The sequence below is a fragment of the Corylus avellana genome, chromosome 9 (assembly GCF_965113065.1).
Source record: "Corylus avellana chromosome 9, dhCorAvel1.hap1.2, whole genome shotgun sequence".
Taxonomy (NCBI): domain Eukaryota; kingdom Viridiplantae; phylum Streptophyta; class Magnoliopsida; order Fagales; family Betulaceae; genus Corylus; species Corylus avellana.
Genome location: NC_142498.1, coordinates 3,071,852 through 3,093,263, shown reverse-complemented (window position 1 = coordinate 3,093,263; position 21,412 = coordinate 3,071,852). Strand labels below are relative to the sequence as shown.

The window sequence follows — 21,412 nt, the reverse complement described above, 5'->3', positions numbered from 1 at the left end:
GTGGAAGCCTGGAAGGAAGCTGGTGTATGTATTCAGCCGTTGACTTAACGGATCCATTTCCCGAGTCGATATTTGAATTATAGAGTCTAAATTCGCCGGCGAAGAACGAGGGAAGGAATCAGTGAGTCGAGGGAGATCAGAGATGTCTTTGAAGGCGTCGAGCCCGTCGAAGAATCTGATACTTCCGATATCGGATCCTCAACTAGACGAAGAGCGAGAAAAACTCCTCAAGGGCGATGAGAAGCTTTTCAAAGGGTCTGCCATGACCAAACGAGGAGCCTACGCTGCAATCTCTTACATGTCTTGCGCAGGTACGCAGAGCGTTTAGGCTAAATTTGTGTTTAAATTTGATAATTAGTGCGTTTGGAAGTCTTTTAAATAAGTTTTTACGGTTGCAATTGATCAGCTTGTTTCTTCTGAATTGCTGTGTAATATTTGAATTTTGATTGGATTATTAGGGTTTTAACCATATGAAACTGGTTATGGTAAATTGGATGCGAAATTATGTGAGAAATGTGCTTCCCCGTGTCATGATGGGATGCTGAATTGATATATGAAATAAATCAAAGCCACTTTCACTTGGGTCGAATTTTGCTTTATTTCATGTTGACAGCATTTCAGTAGGAAGTCTAGGATGTCTGAGTCATTAAGGTATCTTAGAAAAAACTGAATGGAGAGAGTAAGAGGCCTTGTTTGTCAACCCTTTTCATCCTTTGTTACTGTTCATGCACCATTTCCCTCAAAAAAAAAAAAAAATCAACATCAAAACATTCAAACTTTTTTCACTTTTTATATCACATCATTCATTTTTTATTACTATTCAAATAAAAAAATCACTTCAAAACATTTTTCCTTTTCCATACAAAAAATTCAAAACTTTATATCACATTAATCATTTTCTACTACAGTAACAAAGGCAAAACCATTTGCCAAACAAGTCGGAAGACATTTGCGTACTTGGCTTTTGAGGGGGCAGTGAAGGCCTTTTTATGGGAGAGACTCCTTGTTCAATATGGTAGCATTAATACCAATAAGGTGTCATTTTTCTTGTTGGTTGCATTGATGGTTGTTTGAGGTTTGGTGAGCATGTATAGTTTACATGTGGAGAAGATTCTAAGAGCTATTTGATTAAGTTTTGTTGTAGGGGTGATTTTGAGATTTGATATGTAAAAGCTGCTTTAGTGGTTATTTATATCCACCTCCCATTCCCATGGTCAACTAGCAGCTGGTTGGGCATTGAGAATCTGATGTTTACTTGCAATTGAATTTCCATGTTGGAATGGTTCTAGGAGTGATTGATTTGTTTTCCTTATGGAGGAAATTGCCACGTGGCGAGCTACAATTGCTTGATTATTGTCCATATAAAGGCCAATGAGAATAGGTCAACGGTGGTTATTTATATCAATTCTAGTAGTCCCTCATTCTCACGGTCAACCAGTCCAGTAGGTTGGAAATGGGGATTTGGTCTTTATTGGCGATCAGGGTTGCATCAAGTTGTTGATACAACATTTTGGATGGCCGTACCGGTGACGGGCCCCTACAAAACAAGGAAAAACTAACGAGGTGATGTCGGTCAGAGGGACTGGTGGGGAGCCTCTGTAGGTTGTGATTTTCCTTGTTAGTTGCATTGATGACTATTTGGAGTTTGATGAGGGTGTATGGTTTCCATACGAAGAAGATTGAAAGAGCTATTTGATTAAGTTTCGTTGTAGGGGTGCTTGTGTGATCTGATAGCCTGATGATTTTCCATGTAGAGGCTACTACAGTGGTTATTTATATCCACTTTAGTAGCCCCCATTCCCATAGCCGACTAGTCCAGCTAGTCAGGCATTGGGAATTTTGTGTTTACTTGCAATAGAGTTTCCATGTTGGGATGGTTCTAGGAGTGATTGATTTGTTTTCCTTGTAGAGGAGATTGTCATGTCGCCAATTTTAAGCTGCATGGCAAAGTACCCCAGGGTATCAAAACTTTCCCTTCCAATGGTTGCAAAAAAATGCCCATGTGTGTCTGGTTTGGAAGAACGTTTGTTTGGGTTTGGGCAGACGGAGACCATTGATGGGCAGCATGATTGGCCATTCTCCTCGGGAACGTGCGGTGGGGCAGCTCAGGCTGCTTGGACTAAAATTGATAACTCCCGGTTGGGATATCTGAAAAGCATGTTGTCGGGATTGCTAAGAAAAAAAGCCTTGCCTTCGGGGTTGCTTGAGAAAAGAGCCTTGCCGTCGGGTTTTTGGTTGTTGGTGCTTGGTTGGGTGGTTGGTGTCGGGATTGCTAAGAAAAAAAGCCTTGCCTTCGGGGTTGCTTGAGAAAAGAGCCTTGCCGTCGGGTTTTTGATTGTTGGTGCTTGGTTGGGTGGTTGGTGTTTAGACGGCATGGTGAGTGAAGAAGCTCAGGGACTATCATGCTTGGCTGTTGGGTGTCCAAGCTGTTGGTTGTGCCTGTCCAGGGGTACTTGGAAAATAACACTCAGTCGAAATTAAAGATGCATTTGGCTTCAGTCGATGTATTTGCATTTTTGGTTCTTGGCCTCTGTGTTTTTAGAGGAAAGTTTCAATCTTGTACTCTTTTTCTTTTCTTTTCTTCTTTTTTAACTTTGAATTTGTTGTTTTATTTAGTACTTACCAGAATTTACTCACGCATCCTTGAGTGAATTGGATGCAAGACAAATGCCTCGATCTTGAGTGTAAATGAATTTTCTTCGGTATCTTTATTGATCTGGCCTCTGGGTTTAATTTTATGCACTGAATTTGTTTCTTTAGAGGTCTAGCTGTGTGCAATAAAAAGCTCCAATCTTTGCAATACCTTTCTCTTCTTTCCCAATTTGTATTATCTCGTTTTATTCACTGGTTTGGGTTTAATCTGGTGCGATACTTGCATACTTTGTTTATGAACTCGTGATTGTAGAAAGTAGAGATTAAGCTATAAACTGTGTCCAATGAAAAGCTTATTAGCCTCGGATTTTAAACTTAGGATTTTTGAATCTCTCATTTCTGAACAGTGATTGTCTCCTAGGCATATGTAGCACAGAATGACCAATAATTAAACATTACTTAGCTCTTCTAGTGTGAAAAGAATCGTCAATTAATTCTTTGTTATTCACAGGACTCAATAATTAAACATAACTCACAAAATTTCAAATGGCGTTTTCTTTGTTCAGTTATACTCGATAAAAGAAATTAGGACGGGAGAAAAAATTGTAAGCCATTTGGTGTAATCCTCTGGAACTGGTACTTTATTTCTTTCTAGTCGCATGTTATCAAAGCATATATCTAGCATTGGAAATTTTTTGGAGACTGTCTAGTGTTATGCTTGCCTTTTAATTTGTTTCCCTTCTGCTCTGCAGTGCTCTTGATATTGTTCAACAAAGCAGCTCTTTCATCCTATAGCTTCCCATGTGCAAATGTTATCACACTCTTTCAGGTATTTAGTTTCTTGCAGTCATTAATCTTTCACATTTATCACATGTGATGATTAAATGAAACGAGATAGTGTTTCTGAAGTAGCCAAAGTCATACATGCCATTTTTCCTTTTGGGATATGTTTAATGAATTTCTTATGGATTTTAGTCATCTAAAAAAAATGAATTTCTTATGGATTTCACACTTAATAAACTATGCATCATGGACTCTGAGCATTTAGGCCACTAGTTTGCTTATCTGGGCTCATTTAGGCCACTGCTCTAACTCTTCTGAAAAAGTAGATGCAGTCCTCAAATGTGTTTCATGGGCTGTCATCTTCCCTGACACCCTTGACTAATTGCATCCAATCCCTACAAATATTTTTTGTAATTGTAACACGTTGGAGTTAAATTTCACCTGGCTAATTAATTTGCAGATTTACTCTACATGTGTTGCAGGGCTGGCTTGGTTTTACTGAGAACTTCATACTCTAGCATTCATATGTTTTTTACACCATCATTTTTGTTTCTATTTATTACTATTGCGCTTTTTTACTCTCTCTCTCTCTCTCTCTCTCTCTCTCTCTTTGAGTAAAGATTATATGCTTTATGCTGCTATGCTTTCATATTTACCAGTTTGGCCTTGCAGTTTGAATGCCAATAGAGGAATTGTTTGTTCATGATCTCTGTGAAAATTTATACATATGTTTATCTTGTTTCCACTGCAGATGATATCTTCATGCTGTTTTCTCTATGGTATGAGACACTTGAAGTTAATTTCTTTCACAGTAGGTGAATCTTTGACTGTGTCTGATAACACAACAAAACTTGTACCATTAAAGACATTATGGCACACCCTTCCTCTTGCAGGAGCCTATTTGCTTTACATGGTATGTATTTCATAACATTGAAAAGATTCTTTTGTGGGTAAGTCTCAAATATTAGTATTCGTCAATGGTTATTAATGCGTACTATTCCTCTATTTATCCTTGAAAGCTAGTCATCGTGGAGTCTGTCCGTGGAGTAAATGTTCCCATGTACACAACCCTCAGGCGGACAACTGTGGTATTTACAATGGTTGTGGAGTATATTCTGGCCGGGCAGAAGTACACATCTTCTATTGTTGGCAGGTAAATGGCTCTTTTGTACAGCTTTTTTCAACTATTGGTGATAACTAAGAGATTTTTAGTTGCTCTTTTGAGTACAAAAAAGCAACAAAAACAATATGAGTTGATGTATCCATGTAGGTAGCTCAGACAAATATTTAACTGCATAACTTACTTGATTGTCAAGGCTAGCCCAGTACATAATCTGTGAATATTCTGTTGGAAATATATGCTGTTAAATAATTAAAGCTCGGGTAAAATACAAATAAGAATTTGAAGAAAGGCTTATGATTGCTAATTTGCTCTATGTTGTATTGAGCATGCAAGATGTGCTTTCCAAGAGATGACATGCTTGGTTTGACGCTTAATTAATCTTCATGTCTTTGGATGATGATAGAAACTAGAGTCTTGCTTGTGGTTTTAGTAGGATTGAAAATAAAAAAATAATATGTAGAAAATCCAATAAAATTGTGAAAAGTTTAGGTAAGAGATAAAGTGTTGGGGCAAGCAAATAATAACTGAAGCACCCATAACAATTGTAAATACTAAATAATGTTTTCTCGTTCGTCATTGCAGATTTCTTTCAAGCATTACTCATTCACGCACTGTACATAAATGATAGAAGTCACATGCAAAACAATATTGTTGGTTTCAGTGAAATCTTGTCATTTCAAATACAAAAATTAGTTTAGTGCCATGTATTATTTTGCCATGCTATATATTGTTATGTAATGTTTGCATTATACCAGAATGTCATACTGTCAAGGTTGCAACCAATACTTTAAAAGTACTTGTCCATGACAAGAGCTCACACGTAATTTCTATATGGTACTATGAATTTGGATGAAACTATATGACATTGTTACAACAAAATTTTGTGATAAATTTTAAGTTGTGATCATATATATGGTACATTGACAATGTAGATTAGAAGTGTAAAAGAAGAAACCAAGAAAACCACTACTTGAATGCCTAAGTTCCTAATTCCGTCATTTAACTGAAAAAATTTAAGGGTGTTATCAGTGTTGGATTGATCGTTCTTGGTGCATTTGTTGCGGGAGCTCGGGACTTCTCCTTTGATGGCTATGGCTATACTGTTGTTTTCATAGCCAACATCACCACAGCTATATATCTGGCAACCATAGCACGTGTTGGTAGTACACTAACTTTTTTTTTTTTTTTTTTTTGCTTTTCTGGAAGTCTTTGAATGGCATGTTCTCTTCACTAGCTTGGCATCTTTCTTAAAATGTTCACTGGTATTTTCTTTTTCCACAGGGAAATCCAGTGGTCTGAATAGCTTTGGCCTTATGTGGTGCAATGGTAAGTGATAGTTGTAACCTAATTTGCCATTTGAATCTCATCCTTATCCTGCAAAATCAAGTAATTTGATTTATTTCAATATATCTGTGGCACAAAATTATATTTCCTTTCTATAACAGGAATAATATGTGGACCTGTTCTGCTGGTTTGGACATTTATTCGGGGTGACTTGGAGATGACAATTAATTTCCCATACCTGCTCTCACCTGGTTTTTTGGTACTTTCTATTCATCAGCAAATTCTCTTCTTATATGTATATTTATACATGTCATGCTTGGAAAGTCATCTTTGAATCTCCTTAAATGTTTTTGTTGTGGACAAGAAGCCAGGAGGGAAATTTTTTCCTTTATTTTCCTGTCTATATACCAGAATATCCATATTTTCATTCTTAAACAGAAAACTTTTTGGCTGTTTTTTCTGTTTTGGTTCTGGTAGTTATAGTTATTTCACTATCCTTTGCACTAGCCCCCTCCCCCTAAATATTTGGAATGTGCATATTGTTGTTTCAGCTGAATTGTAGGTTGTGTCTCTGTGTGTGCCGTGCGTGAAAACATGTGTTCATGTATTCATGCCTGTTGGTTTTGTAAACCACCACTTATGATATTGTGCGGTGTGCTTGGACATTCTCAGGAGCTTTTCATTGTTTCAAGCAGTTAAAGGTTTGAGTGGATGAGTCTCAAACCTTGTTGGGGAATTATTTTTTCCAATGTTTACATCACAATCAATCACTATAATACTTATTTTTGTAGTTACTTTGTTGGAGGGTTTTGACAATTTTGATGCATTATGTTTTCATTTTTCTTGGGCAGGCTGTGTTGCTTTGTTCATGCATACTGGCTTTCTTCTTGAACTACAGTATATTTCTAAACACAACTCTCAATTCGCCACTGACACAGACAATTTGTGGTAATCTGAAGGTTTGTGTTTACCAACTTTTGTTTGCATCTTGCATGTACATTTCTCACAGTATTGGATATGATGGTGCTCGAACTTTGCAAGGCCATCTAGGGAGGGTCCAACCTGTTCATAAACGTTATGTGTCATGCTTAGGGCACAATTATCTCTATCCATGTTCTGAAATTTGCTGGTTATTGCGTTCTTGTAGGATCTTTTTACCATTGGATTTGGCTGGATACTTTTTGGCGGGCTTCCATTTGATTTTGTGAGTACCAGTCATTCTCCTAATCAAAATGTGCTCTTTCAGAGGGCTCATTAACTTATATTCCCTTCTTTTTTCCCTTTTTGCTCTTCTGATAAAATCCGATGTTCCGACGTGTTCTGTTTGCAGTTGAATGTTATCGGGCAACTTCTCGGCTTTATCGGATCCGGGCTGTATGCGTACTGTAAGCTGGTGGGGAAGTAACTTGTCAAGCTGTGTTCATGGCCAATTTTTTTCCAATGGAGACAATGAGTTGCTATGTTGTGTTTCTCCATTTCTGGTCTAATGGTCATATGGCTCTGGGAAAGTGATATACAGTGGTTGCCTTGAGATTTGGCTGATTCAACCTTTTCAAGTGAATCAGTATCTATAGATGGGTAGGTGTATTGGCAATCCCATGCGGATGCGATGTATCTGATTTACGCCTTGTATATGATGAGACTATTTATACCGCTCCTTGGGTATGCTATTTGATTAGCCCCTAACATCATATAGGCAGAAATTTTTTATGAATGTCTGAGGCTGACCACAAATCCTAGTAAATTCACTTTTTAGATCATATTTTTTTTGTCACTATGCCAACTGGATTCTTTATGATTAAAGTACTAATGTTCTTATAACCTCCTCTAATGCCAGGAAAAGGACTCAGTAAAATGGAGATTCATTTAACTATCTAGATGTTGTTTTGTTGCATTTAACAGTGTGCACTGGTATCACTGGTATCACGCACTTTAAAAATTTTAAATGACTTGACAATATATTTATCATATGACAAAATATACACTAATTAAATCTTTGAATATTCACACACTTCAGGAATAAACTGCGACAATCTCTTTCTTGAAAAATATTTGGGCACACTATAACGACACTTGATGCTCGGTCACTAAACACTACATACTTCTTAGAAACGCCAATTGACTCATAAAACAAAGCTATGGGTTTCACTTGTGAAATTATCTGGCTAAAACAACTCCTGGTGAACCTTTTAACAATCATCAAAATTGTATTGTGACAATAAAGCAACTATTCACATAACTTTGAATCTCATCTTTTATTGGTGAACCTTTATATCTCACATTCACAATCATCAAAATTGTATTGTGACAACAAAGTAACTATTTACATAACTTCGAATCTCATCTTTCATAAATGAACAATTCGAAAAAAGCTACAACACAGTTTAGACTTTCTATATTCCTACCAATCAACAACCTGCCGATTTATTTATTGAAGTCGAGCTTGTTAGAAGGGATAATTTCTTCCATATACGGTGTTGGCTTCCACACTTAAATTTTCTCTTTATTTTCTTGTGTCGAATGTCACTTTTTAAAATTTGAAAATTAAAACACAGTTCTTATACTTTGAATGATAAAGTGTTTTTTTTTTTTTTAAATAATAATAACTCTTCACAATTCACATTCCCTGCGTTTTCGATGGTGCCAAACGGACCTTACTGCACATGAAATGGTTACCCCCCAAAGCCCCCAAATGGACCTTACTGTTTTTTTTTTTTTTTTAAAACCAAAAAACTCTTCACAATTCACATTCCCTGGGTTTTCTACGGTGCCAAACGGACCTAACTGCACAGTTGGCCCGTGACACGGTTACCCCCCAAAGACCCCAAACGGACCTTTTATTGTTTTTTTTCTTCACAATTTACATTCCGTGTTTTCAATGGTGCCAAACGGACCTTATGGCACAGTTGGCGCGTGAAACGGTTATCCTCCAAAGCCCCCAACCCCAACTGTCATCCCCGCCCAAACCCCTTTCAACTACCGGAAGAAGGGAAAAAAAAAAAAAAAAAAAATGAGAAAGAGAAGCGATTCTCTCTCCCAAGAATCTCTCCGACACAAGCTCTCAAAAAGCGAAGCTAAAAACCTTGGCGGCTTGCCAACACAATGCGTGTTGTTCTCTCCTGAGAATCTCTCTCTGTTTCTCGTTCTCGCTCTAGCTATAAGAGCATTGGGTTGAGAGCGGCTTTGTTACGACAGGGAGCGATGGTCGATAGTCTGTTGAGAAGTAGGGAGGACGATTTTTCCCCTAGGGTTTCGGTGGGGAGGCACCGGCGGTTCCTCGCCTTGTCAATCTCTCCGTTATTGATCGTCGATGGCCTTTCCCGGAAGGGTTTCTTCTATAAGAAGCTTCCCACCGAGCCCCTCAAGCTCTCTGTGCTCAAATTGGACGGCTCTTGCTTCGGTACTCTCTCTCTCTCTCTCCTTCTCTCTGTGTCGTTTGTTTCTCTAATTGTTTTTGTTTTGTTGCTGAGAAAATGTTTTGATTACCGAGAAAATTGATGTGCTTTCTGCTGTTTTGATTCCTAAAGTTGGAATAAACTCGCCACAACTAAGTATTAGGTTACTCGATTTTGATATAAGGTTTTCTATAGAGTGAAACTTTCTGATTCAGGAGTTGAGTTTCTTTTATTTTCCTACAATTTTTCTCAGCATCAGACGGGGTTAGGGTTATGATTTATGCTGGACTTCAAGTTTAAGTTCCCAAACTCAAACTTCACTTCAAATTTTCCAAAATTTCCCACAATTCAAATCTCTCAATCTGTATCTCTCAGGGAGGATTTGAATCAAATTTGAGATGTTTGGTTACAGATATTGAAGTTACGAAGACAGCCACTGTTGCTGAACTAAAGCAGGCGGTGGAGGCGGTCTTTAGTCACATGCCTCAGAAGGGACCAGGCAAAATTTCATGGTATGTTCATTTATTATTTCTTACACGTTTTGCAAATATAGTGATAGATTTTCCATTTTTGTCTAGCATTTGGTTGTGAAGTTCAAACTCTGTTTATCTATGCTGTTGGGAGTGCCTTTGAATTGGTTCATTTTCCTTGAAAAGTTTGACAGTTTCTTAATTTAAATCAAAAATAAAATGCCGCACTGGCTATTGAGAACTCTAGGAATGAAGGAATAGTTAGTTTTGAATGCAATGAGGAGCTTATTGCACATGGATAATGTTCAGTTTGTCTTAGTTCACCAAAGGCCTTTGGTTCACCAGGAGTCAAATCATGTATAAGTCACCAAATAGAGCATGCGGATAATTTTTACATAATACTAACATTGAATTAATTACTTGTTTGAATCCGGTTCATGGAGGTCGCATCTCTGGGGGCGTTTCTGCTTATGCTATGATGGTGAGAAGCTGGTCACAGAAACAGACTCTATCAGAAATTACGGTATCAAGGATGGTGATCAGGTTTGTGGTGGATTTCCTTTGAGTTATTAGAAAATATCTGATGTAGAGTTGGCCATTTGTATGTTGATGGAGTATCCCTAAAATTGGTATTAGATCATATATGGAGGAATCAATTGAGTAAACAGTTGAAATTTACTCTTTTCTCTTTGGGGTGTCATCCATCCGTTGATGTGGTAGAACTAGGAAAGTGATTTTCCTAGGTTTTCCTTTACCGTTCATTTGGTTGTGAAGAAAAATGAATGAAAACAAACTTATGTCTCTCTTCTTCTTTTTTTTTTCTGGTTTGCGGTGCTATGGTTTTCAAAGGATTCAGTTAGTTAAATTAGGCTAACCACAAAACCTCAAACTATATTTGTGTTCCTAGCATCTTTACAGTGACTGAATAGAGCAAGGGAAAGGTGAAATACTGTGCAAATAAATTGATAAAGAGAGGCCGGGACATGTTTTAATTGCTTGAACTAATTCTGCAAGCATACACTAGGCTCAATGAAATTAAAAAAAAAAATCAGCACAACAGAATTCTTTGCTCACAATCATCTTTTCTAATATGAGAAGTCAAGTCATTGATGCACATAAGCATATGATTGATTGCCATTATTCATAGATGAAATTTATTTATGCTAAATAAGTCAAAATTGTTTAGAATATGATGCCAAATAATCTGCGAAACCTAGGGAAGTATAGATTTATGGATAGAATAGTATTATGCGTACACACTTGTATTTATCTAAAAGCATCACTTTGTTACTTGTTCACTCATTGAGTCATAGTTGGGTGCAGTGTTTGCATGGTTTATGGACAAGGTCAAAAGAACTACGGTCATAATTTTTTATGATATTGATATAATCGATAACTTAATTGTGGTACAATGGGATTGTTTGCCTTGAAGAGTATACTAACATGCTTACTTTTAGATATTTCATTACCTTACTGGGAATTCACAATTCAGGAGCAATTAACATAGGCATAATGCTCCTAGATAGATAACAGCCCAATTCTGTAGCTGAGCATATTTCCCTGTCTTCTTATTGAAACTTAAGCATAGAGCAAAGAAACTTGACGGAAAGACAAGTGGAATGCTAGCAAAACTTTGAAAACTAGCTAAGTAGTATTGATGCACACATACATACATAAGCACTTGCCTGAACAATTAAATAGATGCAGTGGTTAGAGGCCCTATAACAATTACCGTTGTTCATGTGTACCTATGCAATTGAATTCTCAATTAGGGTTGTAACTTTTTTTGTTTGGAAATGGAGAATTTCATTCCTATTGTAGACAGTTAAGATCCATCTGATGTTCCTAGTTCTAGGACCTGTCTATTGCTTCTCTTGTCCATCAAGGAACAAAGTCAATTAACAAGTGACTTTGTGAAGTGTCTGGTATATCCTGCTCTTCTTTGAATATAACGAAACTAACAGAACCACACTCTGTATTTGCTACTAACAGGGTTACCTTTGTTATTGAGCTGATCTTTCCATTTTCTTCTTCAGTTCAATGGAGAGTTGGACATTTGAGTGACACACAATTTTGTCGATGTGGGACATATTTTGGATTTTGTCGATTTATGCTTGGTGTGGGCTTAGTTTTAGGATTAGGAGTCCTAATTTGACCAGGAAAAAAAAACTTCTTTCTTAACGTTTATTATTCTTGTTCTGATATGGACAGCTTCATTTTGTTCGGCACATCTCAAACAGCTACATTCTGAGAAAGAGGTCACCAAAGAAAAGGGTTTTTGTTTCATGGCAACGCAAAACGTAAGGCTCTCTCCATGGCCTTCTCTCTTTTAATAAATTTCTCTTACAATTGCCACGAGGCAATGCGGCACTAGTAATGGCCATCTTGCCTGTGGTCAAAATTACATAGGTATCATGTAGGAATGGGAAACTCAGATAAGCTAGGATTACTGGATTTGCATACTGCAGTGTAGTCAAGCAATACGACAAACATAATTTAGAGAGTAATTTAGCCCAACAGGATATTACGATTTTCCTTCAATATATGAAGCATAAGCTTAATGCGATTCATATTGCTTCCGAGTGTGTAGGTGTAGCCAAGGTGGTCTAATGGTTGATTATGTTTTGCTACTGTGGTAGTTAAAAAAAAAAAAACAAAAAACTCAAATTGAGTAATACAAGGACCAAGAATCAATATGTCACAGGTATTTCACCCACTAGGTGGTATCATTTGTGACAGCCAGCAAGAGAGAGTTTCACCATCCACAGCCATTAACATATGACCTTGTTATACAGAGGTCTCCATCCAGTAACCATAAGGAGATCAAAACAGATTTGCCACCTCTCTAAGCTAATAAGCCCTACTCAATATCCATTAAAATACTATATTAATACTGGTAAAATAAATTATTAATTGGAAGGTTGGGCGCATCCTTATCAGATACTAGTGGGACATTAAAGATGTATTCTGCCGTGTAGATTGAGTTCAAATGTACCTTGCATGTCCACTAGCAAGTCTAGTGCTTCGATTACTTTTGTTGATAATGTAGATGGAGTGATTGGAAATTTGCAGGTCATTATCGCGATCAAATAGCCGTGAAGATGGAGAACCAAATGACGAGGAAGATGATGATTGTGGTGATATCGAGAAGGGAAAGCCCCGGCGATACAAGAAAAATGATAAGTGTCTGATTCAACGCCGCGTGTCCAGGATGGCTCACCTATTTGGAGGGTGGTTCTTATACACCAGTAAGAGGAGGAGAATTGTAGGCTTGGCTTGTCCTCCAGGAGTTGGAACTAGTTTAGTGGGTGGTTTTAGGAAGATTATATTGTTTTGCAGGAAGAATCGCTTTTCTCCAAGGGATACATGGAGAGAAGATTGATGCCCACTGCTGGAATTGGTTATAGTGGATTCTTTTCTTCAAATCCATAACATTCTACTCTTTGCAGCACACTTGAGAATTGTGTTCTTGTAAGAATTTTGAATCCAGAGTCAATAAACACTGGTTTAATCGTCTCCATCGGGGATAGTCATCCAATGCACCCTAAACACAAAAGTAATAAATTTTATTCTTTGGTCCAATGGCCACAACATGTTAAAAATAATAAATCCCAGATATTGACTTTGGTTTCAAATGGAGTATCCTATCTGTATTAATGTATGCCTTTTATTTTCAAAATTGTTTCTAGCTGCTCTCTCAATGAATTGCTTTCAAAATCGTTTCAAGCTACACAAATCAATGACTTTCTATTAGCTTAGAGCGTGTTTGGCTCTACGATTTTGCTGACCAAGCGCCTGTTTTTAATCAAAATCGAAAAAAATATTTCATTTGGGAGCGTATTAAAAAAATGGCAATTTAAAAACGTAAAATATTTACATTTTTGCATAGCAGGCAAATGGATGCATTTAAAAAAATACATAATTTTAAAAGCTCAATTGACAAAAAAACAAATACTATTTTATAGATTTTACAAACTGCATTTAAAAAAAAAAAAAACACTTAAAATATGAAAGCCGTTGTAAAATATGTGATAAGTGGATGTATTTTTTTATTTTTTATTTTTATTTTTTAAAAAAGGGGGGTTAAAGTTGTTAATGAAATCTAAGTAATGCTAAAAGTCCATTTTATGTCCTTCCGAAATTGATGTGAATTTAAAATTACTATTAAATTTATAATAAATTATTATTAGATTTTGATCTAATAATAATTTTAAAAATCATGTCAATTTTTTTTTTTTAAAAAAAAAAATTCTAACATAAAACCCCTTCCACAAGCGGCCGTATGAAGGGTTTTCAGATGTTGTAAAGCACGGCCCTACACGTGAGAAACACTAGCAACCCAACTCCTTCCCCCGACCACCACAATCCACAAAGTCCACAGCCTCATCAATTTGTGTGGCAAAGAATGAGATAGGCCTTCCCCAAAAATCCCCCTTCCCCTTCCATCCCCCCCCAACACACACACACACACAACCTCTCACACCCTCCCAGAAGAACAAACACCACTGTCAGCAGCAGCAGCAGGAGCAGCAATGGCCAACATGATCATGGCCTCCTCCAAAACTCTAGTCCCACCTACTCCTTCCCTCTCCACCGCCAAACCCAAACTCCCCATTTCCCAAATCCCAGCGCTCCCCAAAATCACACTCCCCACCCTCTCGTCCTCCACCCTCATCAAATCCCTGTCCCTTGTCGCCGCCACCTCTCTCGCCGTCGTCCCTCCCTCCTTCGCCGAAGAGATAGAAAAGGCCGCACTCTTCGAATTCAACCTCACCCTCCCCCTCATCATGGCCGAGTTCTTGTTCCTCCAGTTCGCCCTCGACAAGCTCTACTTCACCCCCCTCGGCAATTTCATGGACGAACGAGACGCCGCCATTAGGGAGAGGCTGAGCAGCGTGAAGGACACCTCCGGCGAGGTGAAGCAGCTGGAGGAGCAGGCCGCCGCGGTCCTCAAGGCCGCCAGGGCCGAGATTTCCAGTGCGCTTAACAAGATGAAGAAGGAGACCCAGGTGGAGCTGGAGCAGAAGCTGGCGGAGGGCAGGAAGAAGGTAGAGCTGGAGTTGGAGGAGGCCTTGGCCAGTTTGGAGGTGCAAAAGGAGGAGACCATTAAGGCCCTCGATTCCCAGATTGTTGCTCTCAGTCAGGATATTGTCAAGAAGGTCCTTCCTATTTCCTAATAAGTCTCGTCTTTTTACACCATTTGTTTTGGGTATTTTGCGCATATAATTGGAAGCCAGCAAGAAAAGGGAGGGTTGGCTCTTTTCTTTCTATGGCCATTACTTGTTTTTGATTGTACTCTGATTTGTAATCAAAGTCTTGTTAGTTATTGTATAAAAAAACTTGGGTTTAATCAACTGCCCCCCAAACTCTCCCTTAAATATTTAATTAAAAATTATAGCTTATTATAAAAGTTTAAACTTGTAAAATTTTTCTTTTTCTTTTTCTTTTTTTTTTTTTTTTTTTTTTTTTTTTTTCTGAGCAATACATGGGAAGAGGGAGTGGGAACCCAGAAGCTACAAAGCAGAGAAAACAGTGCAACAATATGAGCTCTAAAATTTGCTTTCCTCCCCACTTTGTGAGGTTCCCAAAGTGACAAGGATGAAAGAGCTGAAGTGATATTTCTTATGATTGGAGCAATCTGCCAATCTGAAATAAGAGAGGGATTTTTGATTGCCATAATGACAATCAAAGAATCTCTCCTTCCACATGTTTAACAGTCAACAGAATGGAATTCTGTAGATATTTCTTCTTGAAAGCATTGATCTAGAGAAGGTCTTCTCCCTTCAACAGTTTTCATCCAAGTTTTGCAAGCAATGCTTTATTCGAAGCCCCCTATGGATTTTAAAGTAGATATTTGACTCCAACCCATTGGAATGAGATTGTGTTTTTCTCCTCCTTTTAACCCCCACCCAAAACCTCTTTAGAATGGAGGCAATTTGATGACAAAATCAGTTGCATTTACAATCCCTAGCTTCACCATAAACCTTGATAAAATCATAATATCTCCGGAACCTTGGTCAATCACTGGGAGAGACCAACTCACGCATGGCAGCAATAGTAGCAGCAATAACTCTTTTATCTCGCTCTGAATTTTTTTTTTTTTCTTCTTTTTATGTTTGAAATAAGATAAGGTTTCCTTTGAATTTTGATTCACGGAATGCCTAGTTCATTAGAAAATGATTAGTTATTACTAGGAATAGATGAGTATGGAATAATAGATTAGCTATTTATATTCCTTTGTTTGGTTGTAACGCTGAATAAGAATACTGATCATGTATTCCTTCGTTTGGTACAATGCAATATGTTGATGAATGGAATCATATTGTGATCAAATCTTCTAAAATACCTTTATAATACAAATACAATTTATATTATTAAGGACTTTCTTTTTTTAATTTTTTGAAACATAAAAAACTATACTATAATTTTTTGTCTCTTCTTCTTTGTCTTCTTTGTATGTCTCTCACACATTTGGGAGCAGATGGACCTCACCCTTTTTTTTTTCAGTCGTTCATCACTTTCACACGTCTCACTTACAAACTTTCTATTTATTTATTTATTATTTTTGAAAAAATGCCCAATTATCAAATCTTGCCATTTTTTTTTTTTTTTCAGATTTGATAATTGGGCATTTTTCCAGGCATAACAAGCCTTGCTAATTATCAATTTGAGAGTTAGGAGCTTACCAATAATAACATAAGATTTGGTATTTTGATATTCCGATAAGGATTCCAACTGAGATGGTTCGTCCCATCTAATAGTTTCAGTCTGAGAAATCAGGTCTTGAAGGCCTGTGTTGGAAGCATCCATGGAGTTGATGTGAGTCTTAAAACAGAGAGGCGATGCAGAAAAGAGGACAAAGTTTGAGAGAGAGGGTTAGATAGGACGAACCATCTCAATTGGAATCAATCTTTTTGATGCAATAATCGAAAAGCGAATCACCCAAAAAACTGGTATGTGATAATCCGTGGATGCCATTAAAAAAATAAATAAATAAAAGGAATAATAAAATTTAAAAAAAAAAAAAAAAAAAAATACAGAGAGTAAGAGAGAGGAGTAAGAGAGAGGCATGAAAATTTAATCCCACAAAAAATATTAGTTAATGGTTAGTTAAGCCACTCATTTTTTTTAGTGACATAGCTAATCCTATATATATGGGATTAGTAGTCCCATAAAAATAGACTATTCTCACTAATATAGTGTTTCCAAACAAAAGAATAGCTATACCTAGAGTTAACTAGTCCATTCCAAATTTTTCAAAGGTTTATTCCGTAAACCAAACGGAACCCAATAGTAAAGATAATTGAGTTATTGGGGGATTGATCCTCGGATTCAAATAAAGAATCAAACTGACTGCTCATCTTTCTAATATATATGTGATTAAATTGTTACAATAATTGCGCAGCTATCTGTTACCAAAATAATTTACATGCATGCATGTACGTGTTAAAAAAGTAACATGGTCCCAACATTTCATCAAATATGTTTTAGCTCGACACAATTTGCTTAAATGAATTTCCAAGAAATTGTAGTGTTCAATAGTCTATTTCTAGGAAAATGGTCATTCTTAGTCAAAGACGCTTTGCATTAGACCCGTAATTAGAATATCTAAGTTATTTTAATCTTAAAATTCCTCGTCAAAGACTCTTCGTATCAAATATGTTATGTCTAAGTTATTTTATTCTTGGTGAGAGACGCTTTGTATTATATGTTATGTGACTTATGTATTAAAATAACTTACGCATGCGTCTGTCATTTTAATCTTTAAATTCTTCACATACTGTAACAGACGCGTTGATTGTCAAGTTGTCCATGAAGTTTCTCTCAACAATTAAAATCTAGCGTGCATCCCCCGCTGATCATATTATAATTAACTCGTCAGAGACGCTTTGTATCAAATATATTATGTCTAAGTTATTTTATTCTTGGTGAGAGACGCTCTGTATCATATGTTATGTGACTTATGCATTAAAATAACTTACTCATGCGTCTGTTATTTTAATCTTAAAATTCTTCACATACTGTAACAGACGCGTTGATTGTCAAGTCAATCATGAAGATTCTCTCAATAATTAAAATCTAGCATCCATCCCCCCGCTGGTCATATTATAATTAACATATTTAAAAGATTATTGGACACGACTTTTACGAAATGTTGACCCAGTTGATGGGAAAAAAGAAATAAATTTGAAAGAAATCCTCCACTACCCCTATGAAACGCTGGTCCCATTCACCGTTTACTACCAAAAAAAAAAAAAAAAAAAAAAGAAGAAGTCCTCGATCCACTATGATTATTTATTATAAAGTTATAGTTTTTAGATTAGTATATATAATGCGAAGTCACTAAGAAAGAGTAGCCAATAGCAATATAAATACAATACCTGTGGTTCACTTGGGACATCAAAACCAGCAGTGGCATCTACTAAAACCTTTTTTATCTCTTACCCACAAAGATCGAGAAGGTGAAATAAAAATGAGAGGCCCTAATTATGCTGAATTATTGGTGCTTCTATTTCTATGTAGTGCAACTACTATTTGTTTCGCTTTCAATTTGAGTGATTCTGAGGTGATCATGAGATGCATAGAGGAAGAAAGACAAGCACTCTTCAAATTCAAACAAGGCCTTCAAGATAATTTCAGTATGCTGTCTTCTTGGGGCAGTGATGAGGAAGATTGTTGCAAATGGGAAGGAATCAAATGCAGCAACCGAACAGGTCATGTTGTCACCCTTCATCTAAGCAATAAACGTTTATCAGGTGAGATAAGGTCTTCATTACTTGGATTGCAACATTTGACTTACCTCGACTTAAGTTACAATTATTTCTCCATCCTCCCAAAGTTCATTGGTTTACTCACTAAATTACAGTATCTCAATCTTTCCAAGAACTATTTTTTTGGAACCATTCCACCGCAGCTTGGAAATCTCTCAAACTTGATTTCTCTTGATATCAGCTGGAATATTATGATAATTGAGGACTATAATCTTGACTGGCTCTTTCGTCTCTCCTCTTTAAGAAACTTAGATATGAGCAGTGTGAACCTTAGCAAGGTAGTGAATTGGCCGGATAAGGTTAATATGCTCCCTTCTTTGTTACAAGACTTACGTCTAAGTAATTGTCAGCTCTCCCTGCCGGTTCCTCCTACACTTATCAATGCTAATTGTTCTTCACCACTTTCATTCCTTGATCTCTCTTTCAATCAATTCAACTCCTCAATATTCCCTTGGTTGTTCAAATATTACAATCGCCTTCTTCATCTTGACCTCCATTGTACCGAAATAGAAGGTCTTATTCCGAAAGCGTTGGGGAATATGGTGGCTCTAGTTCATCTTGACCTCTCTTCCAACAAACTTGAAGGGCCAATACCGAATCTTTCAAAATTATCTTTGTTGAGAGAGTTGCATCTGTCCAACAATCAGTTAAATGGGAGTTTAGACAATGTTCTAGGAAAACTTTCCAAGCTTCAGGTTTTGGATTTGTCCTTCAATTCTCTCAAAGGTGTCATCACTGAAACACATTTGTCGAATCTTTCCAGCTTAAACCAATTGGACTTGTCTTATAATTATGATCTGTCTTTGAAGTTTAGTCCAGACTGGATTCCACCATTTCATCTGGATTACATAGGATTGGGATCTTGCAAATTGGGGCCAACTTTTCCTCAATGGATTCAAACACAAAAGAATTTTTCAGCACTTGATATATCTGGTGCAAGAATTTCAGACTCCATCCCCAATTGGTTTTGGGATCTTTCTTTTAATATAAAGCACTTAAATATCTCAGCCAACCAAATCACTGGCAATATACCTTTTGAATGGTTTTCGACAAGATTTCAGGCTTTAAATGCAATAGATTTGAGTTATAACCGTTTCAGCTGTCCACTGCCACAACTTAACTCTAATTCATGGGTGTTGAATCTCTCCAATAATTTGTTCCGAGGAACTGTGACATTCATATGTGAGTCCGAGGGATTCTTGGAATACCTTGATCTTTCGAATAACTTATTATTTGGAGAGCTCCCCAAGTGTTGGCCAAAAATGGCGAATCTAGAACTCCTTAATTTGGCAAATAATAATCTCTCTGGGAAAATTCCTGAATCATTCGGAAAAATTTGTTGGAAATATAGTTTTCTCAGGTCATTGCATTTCCAAAACAACAGTTTCATTGGAGAATTACCTGTGTCATTGATGAACTGCTCTTCGGTGAGTGTAATAGATTTTGGAGAAAACAACTTATCTGGGAGGATACCAACATGGATCGGCACAAGCCTACTGCAATTGATGATTCTTCGCCTGCCATCAAATGAGTTTGTTGGTAGCATACCATTACAGTTATGTCAACTAACATTTCTTCAAATCTTGGACATCTCTCACAATAGTATTTCAGGGACTATTCCTCGGTGCATCAATAACTTCACTGGCATGACTCAAAGACAGAATTTAGAAACAAGAACTTTTGATTATAGAACTATCACATATGTGGGTTCTATGCATTTTTATTGGCAATACATTGAGAAAGCACGGGTGAATACAAAAGGATTGCCTCTAGAGTATAAAAAAATTCTTTACTCAGTAAAAGTCATCGATCTTTCAAGTAATAGATTGGAAGGAGAAATTCCAAGAGAAGTAACAAGTCTCTTGGGATTGATTGGGCTGAACCTATCTAGAAACTTATTGACTGGCGTCATCCCTCAGAATATTGGTGACCTGGAAAGCTTGGAGTCTCTAGACTTGTCAAGCAATCACCTTTCATATGTAATTCCCCAAAGCCTCGCTACTTTGAACTTTTTAAGCTATTTGAATTTGTCAAACAACAACTTGTCCGGTAGAGTTCCAACAGGCACCCAGCTCCAGAGCTTCACTGCTTCTTCATATGCAGGTAACCTAGATCTTTGTGGCTTGCCTCTGAACAGGTGTCTCGAAGATAACATGGCTCAAGGTCCTCAAATTGGAAGCACACATGAAGATGGCAAAATTGAAGAACATGAAAACTCCCATGAACACCTATGGTTTTATACGAGCATTGCAATTGGATTTATTGTTGGATTTTGGGGGGTTTGTGGATCGTTAATCCTAAAGATTACTTGGAGGCATGCATATTTTCAGTTTTTAGACAGAATGGGAGACAGGCTCTTTGTTACAATAGTTGTCAACATGGCCAAGCTGTTGCGGAACTTCAAGACTCAGTGCTACCAAGAAAATGTTTAGCAGAGGTAGGCATATTATTTACGGTTGCTCCACTATCTTCGAATAATTATGTTTTACCATTCATTGTCTTTCAAGAAAATAGTACAAATGTTGCTCTTTGTACGATTGACTTTTACTTTGCCTCTATTTAATTAAAAACCTTTTTCATATACAAGAAAAGTGTACTTTTTGAATACTTGGCTAAAATATTTTATGTATTTTTGTTCTTTTTCTTTAATCCACATTATCCTATTGGCATAAACATAGTCATCTTGGATTTTCGCTAGCAACATTAATTGTGTTTGGGAAAATTCAAAAGTTTCTAAGCTACTTGTCTCATGTCATCCTAAATGTGATGCAACTTTTAAAATCATCAATAAATCATAATTCATATAAAAACTATAATCATATCATATGATAGCCACTGATCATTGCCACGTAGGACCAAGAGGCCACATCAGCCAAATCCAAGATGCATGGTCATTGCAGGAGAGAATAAGCAAGAGTCAAAGTAAGCAAGAGGCTGAGAAATGCAGAGGGAGTTTGCATGACTTCTTGTTGTATTTTGGGAGACCAACTCATG

At 37.0% G+C, this 21,412-nt stretch overlaps 4 protein-coding genes across 4 annotated transcripts; all 4 read left to right on the top strand.

Annotated features, from left to right (window-relative positions):
- On the top strand, window positions 1-7,542 carry LOC132190501 (Nucleotide/sugar transporter family protein). Its single transcript, XM_059605511.2, has 10 exons — window positions 1-311; window positions 3,345-3,421; window positions 4,127-4,288; window positions 4,395-4,528; window positions 5,528-5,658; window positions 5,780-5,824; window positions 5,944-6,041; window positions 6,634-6,741; window positions 6,930-6,986; window positions 7,113-7,542. Exons 1-10 carry the CDS (start codon window positions 143-145, stop codon window positions 7,185-7,187), a joined length of 1,056 nt encoding a protein of 351 aa, XP_059461494.1. The 5' UTR covers window positions 1-142; the 3' UTR covers window positions 7,188-7,542.
- A 1,248-nt stretch (window positions 7,543-8,790) lies between these two features.
- Window positions 8,791-13,210, top strand: LOC132190324 (Ubiquitin-like superfamily protein). Its single transcript, XM_059605278.2, has 5 exons — window positions 8,791-9,182; window positions 9,590-9,689; window positions 10,091-10,190; window positions 11,859-11,947; window positions 12,720-13,210. The coding sequence occupies exons 1-5, from the start codon at window positions 8,984-8,986 to the stop codon at window positions 13,027-13,029; spliced, it is 798 nt and encodes a 265-aa protein (XP_059461261.2). The 5' UTR covers window positions 8,791-8,983; the 3' UTR covers window positions 13,030-13,210.
- An 808-nt stretch (window positions 13,211-14,018) lies between these two features.
- PDE334 (ATPase, F0 complex, subunit B/B', bacterial/chloroplast) lies at window positions 14,019-15,006 on the top strand. Its single transcript, XM_059604863.2, has one exon. It carries the CDS (start codon window positions 14,180-14,182, stop codon window positions 14,822-14,824), a length of 645 nt encoding a protein of 214 aa, XP_059460846.2. The 5' UTR covers window positions 14,019-14,179; the 3' UTR covers window positions 14,825-15,006.
- A 3,079-nt stretch (window positions 15,007-18,085) lies between these two features.
- On the top strand, window positions 18,086-21,412 carry LOC132190308 (receptor-like protein EIX2). The gene is made up of 2 exons (XM_059605259.2): window positions 18,086-20,855; window positions 21,272-21,412. Exon 1 carries the CDS (start codon window positions 18,121-18,123, stop codon window positions 20,848-20,850), a length of 2,730 nt encoding a protein of 909 aa, XP_059461242.2. The 5' UTR covers window positions 18,086-18,120; the 3' UTR covers window positions 20,851-20,855; window positions 21,272-21,412.